This window comes from Misgurnus anguillicaudatus, chromosome 11 (assembly GCF_027580225.2).
Source record: "Misgurnus anguillicaudatus chromosome 11, ASM2758022v2, whole genome shotgun sequence".
Classification (NCBI taxonomy): Eukaryota; Metazoa; Chordata; class Actinopteri; order Cypriniformes; family Cobitidae; genus Misgurnus; species Misgurnus anguillicaudatus.
Window position 1 is genome coordinate 26740995 of NC_073347.2, and position 21872 is coordinate 26762866.

Genomic DNA, 21872 nt, shown 5'->3' on the forward strand with positions numbered 1-21872 from the left:
CTGCCATTAATCTGTAAATTAACATCAAAGGGACACTCCCCCCTAGAGTTAAACATTTGATTTTTACCGTTTTGGAATCCATTCAGCTGATCTCCGAGTCTGGCGCTAGCAATTTTAGCATAGCTTAGCATAATTCGTTGAATTTTATTACACCATTAGCATCGCATTTAAAAATAACCCAAGAGTTTTGATATGTTTCCTATTAAAAACTTGACTCTTCTGTAGTTACATCGTGTACTAAGACCGATGGAAAAGAAAAAATTACGCAGTGCCCGAAAATAGTCCTCTGCTATTGAAAGTTACCAGGGGGACTATTTTCAGGCACTGCGTAATATCACTACGCCTGCTGCAGCCATGGTACGGCAGCAAGTCCTTGATTAATACGCCAGAATGAGATTATAGTAACTAGCCATATTGGCCTAGAAAATCGCAAATTTTAATTTTCCGTAATTAATTTTAATCTTGAAACTCTTTGTTCATTTTTGAGTGCAATGCTAATGGTCTAATCAGATTCGATGAATTATGCTAAGCTATGCTAAATGTGGTACCGCCAGACCCCCGGAGATCGTCTGAATGGATTATAAAATGGTAAAACTCAAGTGTTTAACTCTAGGGTAACAGGAAAATGAGCCTATATTTTCAAAAAAAAAAAATGGAGTGCCCCTTTAAGGCTACTTACAGGTTCACATGAAGTTGTAAAAATAATAACTGTATAGCTACTGCATACATCTATGTGACATACATGTAGACACTGACACATGGATTACATAATACACTTGTGGCTTTGATGTCTTTTTAAACATTTCTCAATGCTAGGATAGAAAGGACTCTATTCTATCAGTTACAATGTGGATTTCATTCAAATTTAGATATGGCAGGTTACAGTATAATAAAAGAGCAAAAATGTCCTTCAGGGTTCACAGCAAGTCAAGTGAATCAGACAGACCAGTTTAATCCAAACCATTTTATTCTGTCACAATTGAAACATTTATGTGCGTTTTAAATGCAAATGTTAGCATTCTGCAAGTCTGTTGACATCTATATGCTCATGAGAGCATAACAACACTATTCTTTGTAAAACTATAACATTTCGCACCACTGCAGTCATTTTGCAGCAAAAACAATTTGCAAACGCTGGTGCCCATTTGAATAAAAGCTGCAATGCATAAAAAATGTATAAGTACTTAAAATGTGTGACCTATATTCTCAGTGCAAATAAATAAATAACAGTGTCTGGGTGCAAGAGAATTCTTTCCAAACTGGGACACAGGAAAACCAAATAGCATAATGAGGGAAGAATTTAGATCTTGCTCAGTAAAAGCATAATGGATCCTGATCCTATTTATCACTGGCATTCTTCAACCCCTTTTAGAGAGATTATGTTACGGTTTGCAAGAGGGAACCCAAGTGCAGACAGAGGGATAAACACAAAAGACTTTTATTTATAATATAAACAGAAAACAAAACCCACGAGGGGGCAAAACAACATAAACAAGATAACAATGGACAGATGGATTCAACACTATACAGGACAAGATACCAAACTACACATAAACACTAAACTGGATACATATAACAATAAACTAGACTTCACACTAAATATACAAAGACCTTGACTAGACAGCTTTACTCACGGGTATGGAAACACAATGCACAAGCACAGGACAACAAACACAAGGATCTTAAATAGAGGAGAACTAATGAGGGCAACAGGTGAGAGGAATCAAACAATAATGGGATAATTAATGAGGAAACAAGGGGGCGGGGTCAAGAGACGAGACTGAGAGCACATGGCTAGGAATAAACAAAGCCAGTGCTCTCACACAAAACATGGGTCTGTCATGGTTCTGCCACAAGACTAGATTAAACAAAGGACAAAATGGCAGAACCATGACAGAATCCCCCCCTTAAGGAGCGGCTACCAGACGCTCCCCAGGGGAACACTAAACACGAGACATGACAGACTGACAGATAGACAGACACCAAGAAAACATGATAAATATACACAGGGGCAGACAAGATAACATTACAAGAGGGTTGGGGTGACACAATAAAAACAATAAACAAGGGAGGGGGGGAGGGGGAACAGAGTTTAGGTGAGGAAGTCCAGGTAGGGTGGAGCTGGGTGGGCAAGGGGTCTTGGGTTCAGGGGTAGTGGAGGCCTTGGGACGAGTGGTCCGGGCAGGCTTGGTGGGGAGCTTGGAGGCAACAGGCTTGGTGGGGGAAGGACAAGGAGGAACAGTTCCGGGAGGAGTAAACGGAGGCAGGGTAGAGGCAGGAATGACTGGGGGCACAAAAGGAGGCAAGGCAGGGTTCCAGGGCATGACAGGGGCAGACCAGGGAGCAGACGAGGACGAGCCAGGACACACTGGGTAGGGGAGAGAGTTCAGGGAGGACATGGAGACAGTAGCAGGGGACCAGGCAGACGAACAGGATGACAGTGCTGGGGAGGAAGCAACAGAAGGAGCCGGTGAGACAGGGGCCGCTGCGGCCGGCAGCGGAGACGAGACAGGGACTGTGACAGGGGGCGCTGCGGCCGGCAGCGGAGACGAGACAGGAACAGAGACAGGGGACGCTGCGTCAGGCAGCGGAGACGAGACGGGGACAGGGGGCGCTGCGTCAGGCAGCGGAGACGAGACGGGGACAGGGGGCGCTGCGTCCGGCAGCGGAGACGAGACGGGGACCGTGACAGGGGGCGCTGCGGCAGGCAGCGGAGACGAGACAGGGTCCGTGACAGGGGGCGCTGCGTCCAGCAGCGGAGACGAGACAGAGTCCGTGACAGGGGGCGCTGCGTCCGGCAGCGGAGACGAGACAGGGTCCGTGACAGGGGGCGCTGCTTCCGGCAGCGGAGACGAGACAGGGTCCGTGACAGGGGGCGCTGCTTCCGGCAGCGGAGACAAAACAGAGACCATGACAGGGGGCGCTGCGGTAGGCTGCGCAGACGGCAGGGGCTGCAGCGGTGGCTGCGCAGACGGCAGGGGCTGCAGCGGTGGCTGCGCAGACGGCAGGGGCTGCAGCGGTGGCTGCGCAGACGGCAGGGGCTGCAGCGGTGGCTGCGCAGACGGCAGGGGCTGCAGCGGTGGCTGCGCAGACGGCAGGGGCTGCAGCGGTGGCTGCGCAGACGGCAGGGGCTGCAGCGGTGGCTGCGCAGACGGCAGGGGCTGAGGGTCAACAACCCCTCTCCTCCTCCTCTTCCTGCGCGGGCGTGGTGCAGTGAACGGGGCAGGAGGGATGAGCGCGGTGGTGGGAGTGGCAAGATCTGTGGAGGACCCCTCGGACGCCGACTCCCACGAGATCCTCCTCTCGCGCTTACCTCGAAGGTCGGCAGGCTGAACAGAGCTTACGAGGACCGGAGTGGTGAGCGCTGGGTCCTCCCGTGTCACCACTCCGATGACGAGACCCTCTGGGATAGGGGACAAAGGAGGTGGGGGTACGGCCTTGACTGAGGACCTGGGCTCCGGCCGGTTACTGATAAACCGCACCATGTCCTCGAAGCCCAGGTATCTCACCATCCTCATCTCGCCGGGGTTGAGAGGCTCATTGAGGCAGCGACTAAAGATGACCTTTAACTCATCCTCCGTGAAATTAGAGTCTCTAGCTGCTCGCACGAAGTCCACCGCAAAGGGAAAGACCTCTGCTTCCTTCTGGCGGAGGCCAAAAAGACGATGGGCTTGGCGAGCTCGCTCCGCCGGGTCCACTCTGTCTGCTGGGTTCATTTCTGGCTTGTGCATTCTGTTACGGTTTGCAAGAGGGAACCCAAGTGCAGACAGAGGGATAAACACAAAAGACTTTTATTTATAATATAAACAGAAAACAAAACCCACGAGGGGGCAAAACAACATAAACAAGATAACAATGGACAGATGGATTCAACACTATACAGGACAAGATACCAAACTACACATAAACACTAAACTGGATACATATAACAATAAACTAGACTTCACACTAAATATACAAAGACCTTGACTAGACAGCTTTACTCACGGGTATGGAAACACAATGCACAAGCACAGGACAACAAACACAAGGATCTTAAATAGAGGAGAACTAATGAGGGCAACAGGTGACAGGAATCAAACAATAATGGGATAATTAATGAGGAAACAAGGGGGCGGGGTCAAGAGACGAGACTGAGAGCACATGGCTAGGAATAAACAAAGCCAGTGCTCTCACACAAAACATGGGTCTGTCATGGTTCTGCCACAAGACTAGATTAAACAAAGGACAAAATGGCAGAACCATGACAGATTACTGTATGTCCAAATGTCTTGTCTTTGTCCTGCAATATGAGCAAAATATATTAATGTTGAAGATGCATTGTTTTATATTATGTTTCCAATTTCAGGAATTTCGATTTTTGACCTTCAGTTATTGCTGTATATGATTTCTGTATATCAAGCTATTACAGTGCAACAACACAGCTGGAGCTTTTTTCATATCTTTTTCAGTTTTCTCTTCAACTTTCCCTCTGGCTCTTTTTGTAAAAATGTAATCTGATGTACAGTGTGTTAATATAAAACACATATCATATCTACATTCATGTATGCATTTCACAGATATAAAAATGCAACAAAATTGTAGATGCTTGTGCAACACGTATTGTCAACCAACTTGTCTTATACAGTACGTATATGATATTCGACAAACACGTCTGAGCAACTAAACTCCAAAAGCAAAGTACTAGTGGGATTTAGAGAAAATGTTTCAATCACATTTATTGGTTTAAGCACACGGGAGCAAACCTATTACCAAAACCTGTTGGCTTCTTTGAAGGGAACCGAATGACCTTTTGGGCAGACAAACGAGAGACTTAACACAGCTTAACATGCTGGCTATTGCAGTTGTAACCTTTTCACTTATCTGGTACCTCGAAAGCCATCATCTAGACACACTGATATCTCAAAAGGAAAATGAGCTTGTTTAGGGCAGGAATGTTGTGAAAAATGAGTTAAGGTGTTTTTTGGGTTTGTTTGTTTTACAAAGAATGCAACATTACAAAGTCCTTCTGAATTCAGTTTTAAAGGGGACATTTCACAAGACTTTTTTTAAGATGTAAAATAAATTGTTGATGTCCCCAGAGTACGTATGTGAAGTTTTAGCTCAAAAACCATATAGATAATTTATTATAGCTTGTTAAAATTGCCACTTTGTATTGTAGGTGTGAGCAAAATATGCCATTTTTGGGTGTGTCTTTTTAAATGCAAATGAGCTGATCTCTGCACTAAATGGCAGTGCAGTGGTTGGATAGTGCAGATAAAGGGGGCGGTATTATCCCCTTCTGACATCACAAGGGGAGCCAATTTTCAACGGCCTATTTTTTCACATGCTTGCAGAGAATGGTTTACCAAAACTAAGTTACTAAGTTGTTCTTTTTCACATTTCCTAGGTTGATAAAAACACTAAGGACCCAATTATAGCACTTAAACATTTTAAAAATTGCATAATACAGTATGTCCCGTTTAACCTAATTATGTGAAACTATCATTTATATTTGTGACCCACGTCTGTGAAACCCTGGCTAAAGTCATGTAATCTACAGTATTTATGAGATTTAGGGCGTCAAAGTAGTCATGACCGTAAAAATTACAAAAATATGAAATTTGTAAGTATTGGTGTAAATGATTAGAAACTTTTATTTATAACATGAAAAATATTGAAATTAATGAGTTTATTGACACTACGCTTTATATGCACAAAAACACCTGAACTTGGCTTGTGAAAACATTGACTTTGAGCGTCTCTGTGTTCACTACAGAAACACCTGATGAATCTTATATCATTTGTTTCTGTAACTTTTTTCTATCATTAAAAAAGTGAAAACAGACCATAATATTATATCACATGCGCGACAATCGGGTCAGTGCCAAGCAAGGCATAAATATTGCAACTTTGGCCATTTCTTATTTTTCGTATCATCTCCAAAATTCCATCTGTTTTGTAGTTCAACTTCTGACAAGGTAACCACCCAACTTTAAATACACTTTAAAGCTGCTACGTGTCAAAAAAAAGTTTGGATGCAGTTGAGGGATGACACGCAGCACCTGAGGCGCGTATTCAGTGTGCAACCCGGTACCTTGATTAAGTGCTCCTCTCCTTTTTGGAAATACACATCCTATAAATAAACCTGTTTTACAAGAGTTTTTCCTATAAATGTGACAAAGTAGGCCTATATCTTTGAAATATCTCTGGTAAGCACATTTTATATTTGACTCGAGCTACACTCTAAAAAAGGTTGGGTTATTTTCAACCCAGCATAGAGTCAAAAAGAGACAAACTCAGACATTGGGTTATATTAACCCAGAAAATGTTTTATTTGACCCAACAGTAGGTTAAACTGGGTTTTTGACTTAACCCTGTGGGTTGAAAATAACCCAGCATTTTATTGGATATTAATAAAAAGGCATTTTAAAAGAATGATAAAATATACATTTCTCACTCCCTCTTTATCCCAGTAGCCAATCTTCTCTCACCTTCTGGTTCCTTGCTGATTGTTGGTTTCAACTGCCCTTCACATGAGAGCCGCTTCAAGGGTGAGAGTTTAAATAAGCCTGACAGGGGAAGCTAGTATTGGATCATGTGCCTGAACGAGCTAATCAATATTTCACATCTCCAGGCAGTGTGCAGACGGACAATGAGTCTAGACAGGCCAGACTCCAAAAGACAGTTCCTCAAAGACCGGTCCAACCTCAATAAAGACGAGAACAAAATGAAAGATTTAATAACGTGTCTGTATTAATCATTGTATTTTATCCAGCATTATGATCATGTAAGCTTGATAAACCGAGGGGAAAATCTGCTTTCATGGAAAATGTGAAATCAATTACTGAAGCTCAGTCTTGCCATGGATTTGTTTTACCTTCAGTTATATACAGAAACTCAACACAAGTGACTTGCACGGGTCAAATATTCCCAGTTTGAAGAACAGTGGTTTAAGGGCCAATCACATTATAATTATAACAATAACTATAAAAATAAAGTTTAAAAAATCGTTTTATATTAAAGACAAAAGCAGAGTTCACACCATAACCATAACGATGTTCACTTTCGATGAACGATAAACCATTGACAGCCAATCAAATCTATTTGAACTTCAAGTGCACTTGAAATGAAGGGGAAAAGCTCAAGATGCAGAGGTCTATAACATAAAATTACCTCAGGTATATCCAGCGCTGATGCAGTTGCTGTGAAATTCACTATATAATGTTTTTTTTCCTACCACACCGACTACGCCAAAATGAAAGCTATTAATTAAGATTACACAAACTACATTTACTGTTTAGACTTACACGAAACGCAGCATGTTGAGGACATCTGCTGGGTTACCCGCTGTGTAAATGCAACAAGAACAGCATATTTACATATTCAGTGACATGTAAACAATTGCAAAGTTTCTATTACAAGAAATATCCAATAAAAGTTAATGTCATTAAAGGCAAGTATTTGTGAGGGAATTAGCATAAAGTTATCGTTATAGTGTGGATGCTAATATATTTATCGTTATTGTTAACGTTATAGTTATAATGTGAACTGCCCTTAACTATAACTATAGTTTAGAAAATCGTTTCATATTAAAGACAAAAGCAGAGTTCACACTATAACTATAACGATAAAAATACAACGAACAATATCGTTGGAATCACTTTCTGTGCAATTTCCCTCCCCACCACCTGATGAACGTAAACCATTGACAGCCAATCAAATCTATTTGAACTTGTAGTGCACGCGCACTTGAAATGACGGGGAAAAGCTCAATATGTGGAGATCTATAACATAAAATTACCTTAGGTATAAACCCGTTTCATTGGGCGCACGTGCGGTGACTCGATAAGCGTCTGGTCCAAACTTTACTTCCGGTTTCTGTTTGTTTATTGGTCTGACTAGTTGCTGAAACTGAACTCTTAAACAAATACCTCGTCGAAAAAAAAATTGGGGGTTCCTATGTAATCTACGTGTTGTTTATTTTTGCTTGTTATATAAATAAATTACTTTAAAAGGACTTTGTTGTTATTTATTCTTCGCAGAGTTTACCGGAAGTTACGTGATTACCACGAAAGCCGCGTGTTTATGTTGTTACTGCTGAAACTGTCTATATCCAGCGCTGATGCAGTTGCTGTGAAATTCACTAATACTTTTTTCACCATGGAAATTATGCTGGTCTATGCTGGTTTGATGGTGGATCAGCTGGTGGTCACCAGCATACCAGCACCAAAACACAACATATGCTGGTCTTGCTGGTATGACCAGCATGGGATGCTGGTGCTAATGCTGGTTTGGTGCTGGTTTAACTAGTTATAATGCTGGTTTAGCTGGTGCTAATGCTGGTGCTAATGCTGGTGCTGATGCTGGTTTAGCTGGTATTCACTAGCAAACCAGCACCAAAGCACAACATATGCTGGTCTTGCTGGTATGCTGTCTTTTCAGCAGGGCAGTGATGTAAACAATTGCAAAAGTTTTTACTACAAGAAATATCAAATAAAAGTTCATGTCATTACAGCCAAGTATTTTTGCGAGTGCCCCAATTATAATGTGGACACTAATATAGTTATCGTTATAGTTAACTTTACATTTATCGTTATAATGTGAACGGCATTATAAAAGTGCAGGGAGTTGCACCTGAGTTCATTGCTTTTCTACTTCAAGCACTGAGAAGGGCTGAAAGATGGAAGGATGTTATTTATTACACTAGATTTAAACATTATGTTCAAAAAATGATTTTGGATTCAAACTTGGATAAACATTAGATGGTTAAAAATACTTGGCTGGCTTTTAATAACTGCTGATAATTGCACATCCGCCAAAATGATGTTTTAGAAGCCAAAATGCTTGCATCTTCCAAGAAAATTTAAGATTAACGGATAAAAATTTGGAAAGCTACAAGGGGTGTCAATGTCATAAAAAAATCAAACCATCTGCAATGCTATTTTCCTATTGGAGGGCAAAGTGACTCACGTGTGAGCTGGTGATGTTTTGTAGAATAAATGTTTTGTAAAGATCCTGAAGTTCCCATCATATCAACAGCCTATAAAACTGTGATTCAGTGCCCACTTTCTCCACCAGCGTGAAAATTTGCTCGAATCAGGTCTAGTCAAACTACATACTGACACAGTGATTTAGGTCGCTTTCTTTTATTGGCATCAACCAAGCATGACAGGACTTCATTGAACAGAGCTAAAGTGCAAACGCTATCTATGCGAAGCCCTTACGATTTTCTATTACAGAGCAATGTCAGGTTGAAAATTGGTCGACGTGAAGCTGTCAAAACACAAACGCTCTCTTAAGTGATACAGTCACTCAGCAAACAGAGAAACATGTCATTTCTCTATTCAGCTGCACATCAGCGGTGACAGTGAGGTCGTCGTTGATAAATGAGGATGTGAATGAGGAGTCAGCGCAAGGGCAGGGATTCGTTCAGCACCGGAGACACATCAGTATCCATTATGTCCTCATTTCAAACCGAGAAGCTGCGACCCTACATGCTGTTTACAAGAATATTGCATTACAAAATAAAAAACAGCAGCTCTACATTCGGTACATGTCAACTAACTATCCCAGCAGCATGAAATGCATCCAGTTAAACTATGAAGGACAAACAGCTTAAACTTTTGCAGATAAAGTTGATTCCAAGCCAAACTAAGTTCCATCAAATTGGCAAATTCTGGACGCCCTTTCTGTTTGCCAGCATTCACACTGGAACACAGACATCGCCTAACAAGAGTCGTCCTTGAGTGACTTTCATGTGTAAATTTCTCTCCCTGTCCAGGGGGCTCATGTCGGTAAAGAGAAAAGAAGCCATCTGAAAACATTGGGCAATGCTCCACCATCTCCGGGTGTAGTTCAGCAGTGCTGAGCACATCATAGTCTGACTTTTCCGAACTGTAATTCCTCTCCTCCAGGGCTTCTTTACTCTTCGAAATCACTTTGATCACGTGGACAGAAAATACAAAGAGAAAACAGAATGTGAGTGAGGAAAAAAATGGCCAACAACCCTTTATGCTTAACCTTTAAATGATATTTCGTCAGTTTGTTCTCACATACAAGCTGACGAGAATGCTTGCCGATAGCAGAGTTTGTGCCCTCTGAAGATCTGGCATTATGTCAGATGGCATCAGGTTCGAGGTGGTCTCTGAGGGGCTCGGATGTGCAGGCCTCCATGGGGCTATGGACATTTTCACGGTCCCCGACCGATTAACTTCTATTTACTACCCTGTCTCTCTGAATCAGACGCTGAGAGTTTGACTGCCATGAACAGTCACAGGCTTTCTTTTGCAGGCTGCGTGGCTCACAGAGCTTGAAAAGAATGACAGAACGATCATCTTGTAATAGTGATAATTTCAATTACCCATTTTATGAAAAGAACAATAACAGCAAACGTAACACTTATAGACTGAGAATGACAAAGATGTTTCATGGAAATGTTTTGGTGGCTGTGATTTCATAATTGTGAAAAAAGTACTTTGAAATGTGGGTAGACACATATATTTTTTATTGTTTTAAAGGGCACCTATTTCATTGCTAAAAAAACAATGTTATTTTTGTGTTTGCATGGTTAAAAAACACATTATTTTCCACATACTGTACACTTTTGTAGCTTCAGTTTCTTCCTGAAATGCACAGATTTTGTACAAAACTGTCCCTAATCTGTACGTTGTGATCGGCCTAAATGCCTCTTACGTCAGCCGAAAATGTGACGCTCCTTACCATGTTTGAAAGATTTGCGCACAACAGGAGTTAACTTACAGCCTGTGAGTCTGAAGCGAGGAAATTATGATAATGTCAGTCTTGTCTACATCACCAAGGAAGTAAACTGTTCCCTACAATCTGTGTGTTTGTTGTAGATTTACGTTACCTTGCGTCATTGTTTACTTTGGGATTTGTACCTTTTGCATATCGTTACTATGAACTAATACACACCAGAAAAAAAATCACCCTAATTTTAATAATATGCTAAAGAAATAACTGATAACTTCTTTGGTTCCAGGTGCAGACATAGCAATTTATTTTAAGATATTAATTACTCTTTAACTCTCTTGGTGAGTGAAAACATACAGTATCTGTGTTTCTTACTTGGTGGGTCATAAGTCTTTTCTGTTTGAGTTGTAAAAATTTGGGAAAAATGTAACTAACTTACAATCATAAACAGTTAGAATAAAACAGCTTATCAACTGATGTTATTGCTGATGTTAAAAGACTAATTCATCACGTTTAAAAATTTTAACACGCACACTCTAAGGAATAAAGGCACAAAACGACACCTTTAAAGGCGGGGTGTATGATCTCTGAAAGCCAATATTGACATTTGAAATCCCCTTAACAAACACGTCCCTACCTCAATAGAATCTGGACCTTCTTTTGATAAACCTGCCCCATACATATAAAAACCAGGCAATGAGGTCAGTTAGTACAGTGGTTCTCAAACTGGGGGCCGCGAGATGGTGTCAGGGAGGCCCCAGTTTTATGACATTTTATAAGATACATGAATTTATCATGAATTTTGTGAAATTAAACCTAAAAATAATAAGGCACAACTACTTTGTATAATTTAATGTTTTGTTTAATTAAAATGTGAAGTTTTAGAACTGTTTTATTTTGTCATAAATTTTCTTTGGGGGTCCGCGAAGGAATGCACCATACACAAAGGGGGCTGCACGCTGAAAAAGTTTGAGAACCACTGAGTTAGTAGACACGTCCCTTACTGCTGATTGACTACAAGTGTGTTTTGGAACTCGTCCCGATTCCCTTTTCCAAAGTGTTTTGTAAAAATCATGCATCCCGCCCTTAAGGCCGTCACGGGGGGTTTGTACCTCTAGTTAGTACCTTATAACTTGTTACATAATTGTACCCTATTGTGCACCTTTAAAGGTACAGTTAACTGTTTTGTTACTCTCTGAAAGAATCTCCACATTACTGTTATTCTGACTCTGAGTATCATGCAGCAGTAGTTTGGAGATTATTAAGCACTGCCCTCTGCTGGTAAACCTAAGAAAGGGATAGGAAAAAACGAATGATGATCAGACACTCCCAAAAGAACTTTATATTTATTTTTTGCAGTGTTTTCATACCAATATGCCTTAAGCAAACAACCTAAATAAAGAAATAATGGATGTGTAAATATATGTTCATGGCAAAGATCATGTGTTTAAAAATTATCTTTGAAGAACAACTTAAATTATGGCTATTTACATTTTTTATGTTAAAAGATGGAAATCAGGTATAAGAGGTGAAGAGATATTAAGCCATTTGAAACAAATCACTTTAGACGCATACACTCTGGCCCATCCATTTTGTAAATGCCCGAAATGTAAAGATGCCATTTGTTACTTAACGATGACAGTGTAAAATACCTTTAAATACATTTTAAAGGAAAACACCACCGTTTTCAATATTTTACTATGTTCTTACCTCAACTTAGACTAATAAGTACATACCTATATTTTTTCAATGCATGCACTTTTATTCTTTGTACAGTGCTTCGTTAATATGTTAGCATTTAGCCTAGCCCCATTCATTCCTTAGGATCCAAACAGGGATGAATTTAGAAGCCACCAAACACTTCCATGTTTTCCCTATTTAAAGACTGTTAGTTACACGAGAAAGTATGGTGGCACAAAATAAAACTTTTGTTTGGAGCCATAAGAATGAATGGGGCTAGGCTAAATGCCAACACATCCAAGAAGCGCTGTACAAAGATTAAAAGTGCACGCACTGAAAAAAGATAGGTACGCATCAATTCATCCAAGTTGAGGTAAAAACATAGTAAAATATTGAAAAACTGTGGTGCTTCCCTTTAAAAAGCAAAGCCAACAAGTGATCAGGTACACAGGTGCAATGGGTTTGAAGTGCGCAGGATTAGTCAAGACTGAAAAAAATAAAAACAAAAACAAATTATATGGAAACAACTGTGCTTTCTCCCACAGACCAGGCCAAAGATTTTATGTGTCATCAGAATAGACCTTTTAAAAACAGCCTGCATTCACCACTTCACACCACTTGGTTCTTTAAAACCTCTTATGGCCTTCCTCTCTCTCTCTCTCTCTCTCTCTCTCTCTCTCTCTCTCTCTCTCTCTCTCTCTCTCTCTCTCTCCTTTATAAAGCACAGCTTGTTTAGAGTGTGGGAAGAATTTTTATTATCCAGGAAAACCCAACACCAGCAAATCCAGCAGCCAAAATCTCTAAAAGCCTATAATCTTAATTTCTTTCTTTGATCTTAACCTCTAAACTCTAGACATCATCACAAAATACAATCCCAAGAAAATGACTATCTCTGTACGTAACATCCTACAACACAGTGTTTACAAAATAAACATGCAGTGCCTTTTCTGACAGGGAGATGGCAGTATGTGTATAGCTAAACTTCATCTACAATAACTCGCACTCATGTAGTTGATGTTTGAAGTCAGCAGAGAAATCACGGGTAACCGATAATCACAGCGAGGTCAAGATATAACATCCTGAGGGACTTTCTCAAATATCTGCTAGCTTTATTGTAGTGTGAGATCTAGCAGTTTGAAATGAGAATACTTCTCTTCAAAACCGGAAGCCTTTAAGGATTTCCCCTACTTATTTCAACCAGCCCTCTTTAATGAGACCCTTGACCCTAATTTTGTCTGTCTATGCAGTATCCAAGTGTGTATGTGTGACCTTCCTTCCCTTACACCATGTGATCCATCACTTTAATCAGCATCACTGACTCACTTAGTAAAATCTGCATATGCGTCAGTATAAGTGAATTTGAGTGCATGTAGCTACTGGTCTAATAGCTGCTACTGTAGAATGAAGTATGCCATTATTTTGACTGCAAAACACAGCAGAATAAAAAAAAAAGGTCTGTTAAACCCATGTTAACGTCTTATAATTTAGTTATGAGAGCATCAAAGTTTGATTTTAATTGATTGTACATTGCCTTACAGCCTTACACAGTCAATATTAAATATATCAAAGTTCTAGTTTCACAGAATGTTCGGTAACGCTTTAGATTACAGCCCGGAAAGTACTGCCTAAGTATAGCGAATTTACAGTGTATGTTTCTGTAATAATTATAGTGTACTTATGAGGTACGTACGTGTAATTATAAGGGAACAATTTATAATATTTGGGGAAAAAAGGGGTAACAACCAGGAAAAATACAAATAATATATGTAGTAAGTATTTTATAACTAAAGGCTAACTATTTTAATATTACACGGTATGTATGACTTATATGCTAAAAACGGGGGAAATTACAAATTATTTATACAGTAAGTAATTCATAACTTCGGACTAACGATTCAAATATTAGGCCTACGTGATATGGCGTATGCTACATGCAAAACAATCTTATGTTTGAGAGTAATTTAGCTAGAACACACACATTCACTGAATTGACTCGATCACACTCCTCTCCACATATAGCTGGTGCGTGGTGATCGCACTGGCGTCATACCATGGCTGCTTTCACATGGATTCTGCAAACTGTGGGTCTTCATTCAATCATAGTCATACACCACATATAGTTTTGGAATAATATAGGTAGGCTATTAAAAAATATTTAGGCATAGGCTAAGTATTTTTTTAACCACAGGGTTACATCTTTTATCATTTCATGATGCATGATGATGTAGATTACTAAACAACAAAACTTGAAATTCAGTTAATGTGTTTATGCTATTTATTAGTAATATATAATATATAAATTACTATTTATTTACAGTCTAAGTCAAAAATTTTAACCCCCTTGTTTCACGTAGTTACAGAGTAAGTACAGCATCTGCGGGCTGTAAATTAAAGTGGCACTTGTTACCCCTTGTTTCACGTAGTTACAGAGTAAATATAACATCTGCGGTCTGTAAATTAAAGTGGCACTTGTTACCCTCTTGTTTCACGTAGTTACAGAGTACATACAACATCTGCGGGCTGTAAATTAAAGTGGCACTTGTTACCCCCTTGTTTCACGTAGTTAAAGAATAAATACAACATCTGGGGGCTGTAAATTAAAGTGGCAGTTGTTACCCCTTTATTCCCCAAATATTATAAATTGTTCCCTTAAAATTACACGTATGTACTTTATAAGTACACTATAATTACAGAAATGTATGCTGTAAATTTGCTGTACTTACGCAGTACTTTACTGCATATATTATTTGCATCTTTCCTGGTTGTCACCCCTTCACTCCCCAAACACTGCAAATTGTTCCCTTATAATTACACGTACGTACTTAATAAGTAAACTATAATTACAGAAACATACGCTGTAAATTTGCAGTACTTACCCAGTACTTTCCGGGCTGTTATCTAAAGCGTAAATCACAGAAAATAACTGGGTTATATAAAAACATAAAAACAATCATAGTCACCATTTCTACACTGCTCCAATAAAAACAATCAATTAATAAATGAATAAAAAAAATAAAACTTACACAAAACTTAGGAATCCAAGTCTACTGAAACCATAGGCGATATCAAAAATATTAATATGATAATATCTAAACTAGACATCTAAACTAATAGATCATTTTAGATAACATATAAAAACATAAAAAATTATAGTCACCATTTCCACAATGCTCCAATAAAAACAATAAATTAATAAATTAATAAAAAAAAACTAAAAATTACACAAAACTTAGGAATCCAAGTCTACTGAAACCATAGGCGATATCAAAAATATTAATATGATAATATCTAAACTAGACATCTAAACTAATAGATCATTTTAGATAACATATAAAAACATAAAAAATTATAGTCACCATTTCCACAATGCTCCAATAAAAACAATAAATTAATAAAAAAAAAAACTAAAAATTACACAAAACTTAGGAATGCAAGTCTACTGAAACCATAGGCGATATCAAAAATATTAATATGATAATATCTAAACTAGACATCTAAACTAATAGATCTTTATAGATAATATATCGCTCAGTGGTAAAGCGATGCATTAGCAGTGCAAAATGTCATGTGTTAAGTTGCTTTGGATAAAAGCGTCTGCCAAATGCATAAAATGTAAATGCAATATAGCTAACCACCTATAAAGTAAACAAAGTAATGAATTTCCATTTTTGGTTTCATTATGTTAAACCGTGTCGAAAAATACTTGATGTTCGGTCAGGTGAGAAGTATTGAACTTTTCACAGCTGGATGACTCTGAGGTGTTTTACAACTGACATAACTAGCCGGATGACACCACCCTCCCTCAGGTTCTCGGTAAACCATACCTGTCAGAACTAGTTGGACATTAATCACGCTGCAAAAATCACACACTGTCCCACTTTCCTTAATGCCTACCATCCACCCTTGTCTTAATAGCTTGTGAACACCGCCTGTGGCACATCCATCTCTTAATTTATTCCTCATTACGAACTACCACCCTGACCACACGCACACCGTGGGCTTGGGGTTGATCTCAACCCTCTGGCCTGTCTCCACATGTTTAAGGGGCACGTGAAGTCCTTACAGGAGGATCTGCGCTCCTGCCAGCCAGACAGCCCCGGAGAGTCCAGCTTTACGTGTTGAAAAGCAGAAAAACTTTGGCTCTGACCCTTGACAATAAGCATACTCCCCCTGCCTCACCAAGTATGCGGTTCTAATCAGTCAATGCGGATGTCAAAGGCTAAGCAGTTCCCTTCAGATCTGTTCTGCTGATCCATTCGGCTTTAATCGAAAGCAACTTTCAAATGGGCCACAAGTCAGACAGGATATGCAATTTTGTAATGTAAATCTGCATGCCAGAGCAGCTGTCAATATTTAAGAAGTGAAGTTTACCTGGCCATGAAGCGTCGCACCTGGATTCCTGGTGGATCTGGTCAGTGTTAGCATCCCTTGGTTTAGCTGTACAGCAATGTTATGGCCTACCGATGGGATTCAAAAAGAGTTTTGCATGAAAAGACACTTCATTTTAGCAGCAAAGCCCTGCAAGGGGAAGTAATTTACATAAAATGTTTATATAAAGTTACTTGCACTGCATTCAAGCTATGATATATTTTAGCAATATGTGTGTTTTCCTTGGAATCGAACTCACACAACCTTTGCAATGCTAATGCAACGCTAATTTTTTATAGCCAGCAAATGCTTCCATGTCATTTCCTTCCAAACTTTTTATTGCGCCTGCACAGGGATTTGAAGCACGAAACCAGAGCTAATGCCTACACAGACTTCAAACAAATGCCAGGAGGACTTAAACATCAGCTGGGCAGGAGTGGAGCATGCGTTACGGGGCGGCAGATGAGACGGGGATAGACCTGGAAGTGCCGAGGTCAGCGAGAGAGATGAAGCTTAAGCTTATCTGTAGGGTTGTGGAGTCGGTCATATCTACAGTACTAAAACAGAACAGATGCCCAGGGGTGTTGCTGGATGATCGGGTCAGCCAACAAGGCAGTGCCAAAGTGCACAACTAAAACATCTCCACTCTGAAAGGAACCGATCTGATATGCTGAATAAGCATATGTTGTTAATAAATGATGCTTTTCCATTATGTTTAGAGAACTACTTTGCACATGATGAATGAATGTAATGTTACTGTGGGCCTGTTAGGCAATATTCGGAGAGTACATGAGACAAGATTGTCATTGCAGGTCATTATGGAAGTGGGCAGTAAACTACATGTAAGCCTGCCATGAATTACTCATTTGGATGGCAGTGAAAAGACAGAGGGCTATATTGTGTGGACTTGGATCGACTGACTACAGCTGTTTAACATTGGATGCCAATATACTGTATGACATATTTGTGAACCTGCAGAATCCCGGTTAAAGTCATTTTTTTTGTGATTTACTGTTTTCTACATCAAATCATCCTATATAATATAAAGACAGGCCGGTCTGAGTATTTCACAATCTGTTCAGTTACTGGGATTTTCAAGCACAACCATTTCTAGGGTTTACAAAGAATGGTGTGAAAACGGAAAAACATCCAGTATGCGGCAGTCCTGTGGGTGAAAATGCCTTGTTGATGCTAGAGGTCAGAGGAGAATGGGCCGACTGATTCAAGCTGATAGAAGAGCAACTTTGACTGAAATAACCACTCATTACAACCGAGGTATGCAGCAAAGCATTTGTGAAGCCACAACACGCACAACCTTGAGGCGGATGGGCTACAACAGCAGAAGACACAACCAGATACCACTCATCTCCACTACAAATAGGAAAAAGAGGCTACAATTGGCACAATTGGACAGTTGAAGACTGGAAAAATGTTGCCTGGTCTGATGAGTCTCGATTTCTGTTGAGGCATTGAGATGGTAGAGTCAGAATTTGGCATAAACAGAATGAGAACATGGATTCATCATGCCTTGTTACCACTGTGCAGGCTGGTGGTGGTGGTGTAATGGTGTGGGGGATGTTTTCTTGGCACACTTTAGGCCCCTTAGTGTCAATTGGGCATCGTTTAAATGCCACGACCTACCTGACCATTGTTTCTAACCATGTACATGCCTTTATGACCACCATGATGTCTACTTCCAGCAGGATAATGCACCATGTCACAAAGCTTGAATAATTTCCAATTGGTTTCTTGAACATGACAATGAGTTCACTGTACTAAAATGGCCCCCACAGTCACCAGATCTCAACCCAATAGAGCATCTTTGGGATGTGGTGGAACGGGAGCTTCGTGCCCTGGATGTGCATCCCACAAATCTTCATCAACTGCAAGATGCTATCCTATCAATATGGACCAACATTTCTAAAGAATGCTTTTAACACCTTGTTGAATCAATGCCAAGTAGAAGTAAGGCTGTTCTGAAGGCGAAAGGGGGTCAAACACATTATTAGTATGGTGTTCCTAATAATCCTTTAGGTGAGTGTAATCCTAATATCTTTAATATAATATTTCAATAAGGTCATGTCAAAGATTAAAAATCAGTGAGTGAAATCAAACTTTGATGCTCCTAATCCCAATAGATTATGAATATTTAGCCAGGATTTTAAAGACGGGGTCATGTTTTCCAAGGGATTTTTCTTAATTGTACTTATACAACATAATTATATAACATCTACTGTATCTGTCTCTCCATCATCCATCCATCCAACCAACCAATCCATCCATCTTTATCTTTAATGTAAACATAAATATCCTATACACAAACTAAGTCCAGTAAAACAGTAACAGTGCACTACGAAGTACACTATTAATACTTCCAGAAAAATCAACTTTAATTGAATTGCCTGCAAACCCCTTTTTTTTATTTAGCACATGTTCAGAAATATTAGTTATTGATGGACACCTACAATACACCCTATGTGTTACAAGAATACACTTGTCTATGTTAAATAAAACGTCAACGGCCCTGTAGACTGTACTGGCATGTGGCATACATGCTGCCCATTAGCCATTTGGTTTTAAGTTTAAGCACACTGCCAGAAAACCCTAAAAAGCCACAGTCACCATCTCCCAGTTTCAACAACCCCAAAAACCAATAAGTCAGAAAGTGTGAGCTGTCCCCTCTATAAGAGGCCAAAATATTTTTACTGGCAGATCTTTACATACTATACATAAATGGAGGTTTTTGGCCTGGGGTGAAGCTGAACCCTCAGAAATGTGCCATACGTCTGCATGTGGCAAATGTTTCTGCTCCATAAACATTCGTATATGTGCGCGAGCTGTGCTTTTGAAGAGTAACGCGTGCTGTGATGATGAGAAAATGTACTGGCATCCCATACACAGAGAGGACAGGTTTGGCTGCATTGCAGACACTGCCGTTTAACAGCTTAATGATAGGATAATGTGACAGCGATATTGTAAAGAAAAACATTAGTGGAAAACAATTGGTGGAATTCATGCTGAGTGTTTATCATTGGTTTTATTTATACATATAAGAACTCATCAAATAAACAATTAAGTAAATAGCAATTACATGAATTTATAATACCAAAATTAACTATTTCAAATATTGCAATTAATAATTTTATTGACTCTTTTATTATTTTGCACAAAAATACCAGAAGTTGGCGTCTGGTACCCTGATTTCAATGCTTTTATTCAGGCAATATTAAAAAATATCAAGGATGTACGTGTATTTTTACACAATGTTCTTTAACCCTCATAAGCCCAGAAATTAAAAGAGTGATTACAAAAAATATATACATTTTTAATGATACAAATAATATATCACATTTTTTGTTTACTTCCCATCTATACATTAATGCTGTGTTTTGAGAGATATAAAGTACTTTTGTACCTGTTTACCATTAAATTCCTCAACTACACCATTAGCTTGCCTGTAAAATATCAAATTTTTAATTTTTACCATGGAAATTTTATGTAAATTGTTTTTAGATATTGATCTAGATGTTGTGTGTTAAATTTTGTCATCTGGTGTTTAGAAAAAACATAAAAGAATTACATTTTTGGGAAATAAATCATTTCAACCAGCAAAGGCCCATAGAGACCCATTCATTTCACTGGATGTGGCCAACTGCTCCACATCAGTACTTAAGTGATACATTTTGTAAATTTATGTTTATATAAACATTAGAAAGGACATTAAAAATAATTATTATTTCAAATAGTAGATTTTTTTGTAGTTTTTGATGCATTTTGAAATGTCTGTTTTTACAAAATGCCACAGAAATTTCAGTGAATGTAAGTGTGTGTGTGTCTGTGTGCGCGCGTGTGTGTGTGTTTGTGTCTTTATGTGTGTGTAAGTTTTACTGTGACTTTGTGTGTGTGTGTGTGTGTGTTTGTGTGCGTGCGGTGTGTGAGACTTTTCTATTGCATTTGTGCTCTAGTACCAGGCCTACTTTTCTATGTTGACATTTTCAGATTTATTCTAAATGCATTGATTTTTTGACAATTAAATAGATTTTTTTTTGCGTTTCCCATTCATTTTCAATTGGGAATAAAATCTTATTCCACTGAGATGAAGGGAACCGTGTTTTTTTTTTAATTATAAAAAAACTTCAGCTGGATTTTCACACACTGTGTCACATTTATGCTTAGTAAATCTATCTAAATAACAGATTAAGGACGTCAAAGAGTATTCACAATTCAAACAATAACATATTTTCCATTTATGAATGAATTGCTGTAATGACAACACTCTTGTCAGTTTGTACACTATTGTCATTTAACACATACTTCTTATAGCACATTCACAATAATGTACTGCAACCTGTTTATCTTGATCCAAACAGAGGAGACTCATTAATGGTTTATGGAGGTCTTTAGACCCCCATAAAGTTATAAGGCTTTATTTCTTTAACAGACATCACTAACAATCATGTCTTGGCCTGAAGTGAACTACATTCACCTGCATTCACCTTCAACAGATATCGAACAAGCCACAAGCCACAATTCCTATTTTTACTTTTAATGTTGTGTTTACATCTCTGATTCCTGTGCATCCAGGTATGATGTCTGTATTATTGTTGTTATTTTTAACAGAAACTCTTTTTAAGAGACATGTCACGACTAGAAAGGGCGGGGAAGGGCGTAGGCCGCTGGAATCCCACAACGTTTTTCTTTGCTTGCCAGCAGCAGTGTTTATGAAAGTGTGTTTGGTTTGTCCTCCCTTGCGTGAACGGTATGTACAGCAGAATCATGTTTTCTTCTTTATCGAATTGGGTTTGGATGGACGCTTCCTGTTTATTGTTTTATATTTCCTGTGGGCCAGCACATTGAAGGCATAGTTAATAACAGATGTGATGGTTTTGATTAATTTATAGGTTGTACTTTACAATACTGTTCGTAGGAAATGAGCATAATGAACACAATCTGGACAATATAGCGAAATAATCGCACACACTGTAAGATTCTTTTCCTTCAGGTTTTCCCTCATTTAGATTCACATGACCACATAACTCCACCACAAGGGTTAAGAGGTCAGGGGTCAGGTCAACTCCCTCATTTCGAGGGTCCCACATGCCAGCTAGAATGCCCAGTCTCTTATTAATAGG

General features: G+C 39.2%; 1 protein-coding gene across 1 annotated transcript; it reads right to left on the reverse strand.

The window, feature by feature from the left end:
- Positions 1-1419: 1419 nt before the first annotated feature.
- Positions 1420-4249, reverse strand: LOC141368816 (uncharacterized). The gene has a single exon (XM_073873431.1). It carries the CDS (start codon positions 3729-3731, stop codon positions 1944-1946), a length of 1788 nt encoding a protein of 595 aa, XP_073729532.1. The 5' UTR covers positions 3732-4249; the 3' UTR covers positions 1420-1943.
- Positions 4250-21872: the final 17623 nt, after the last annotated feature.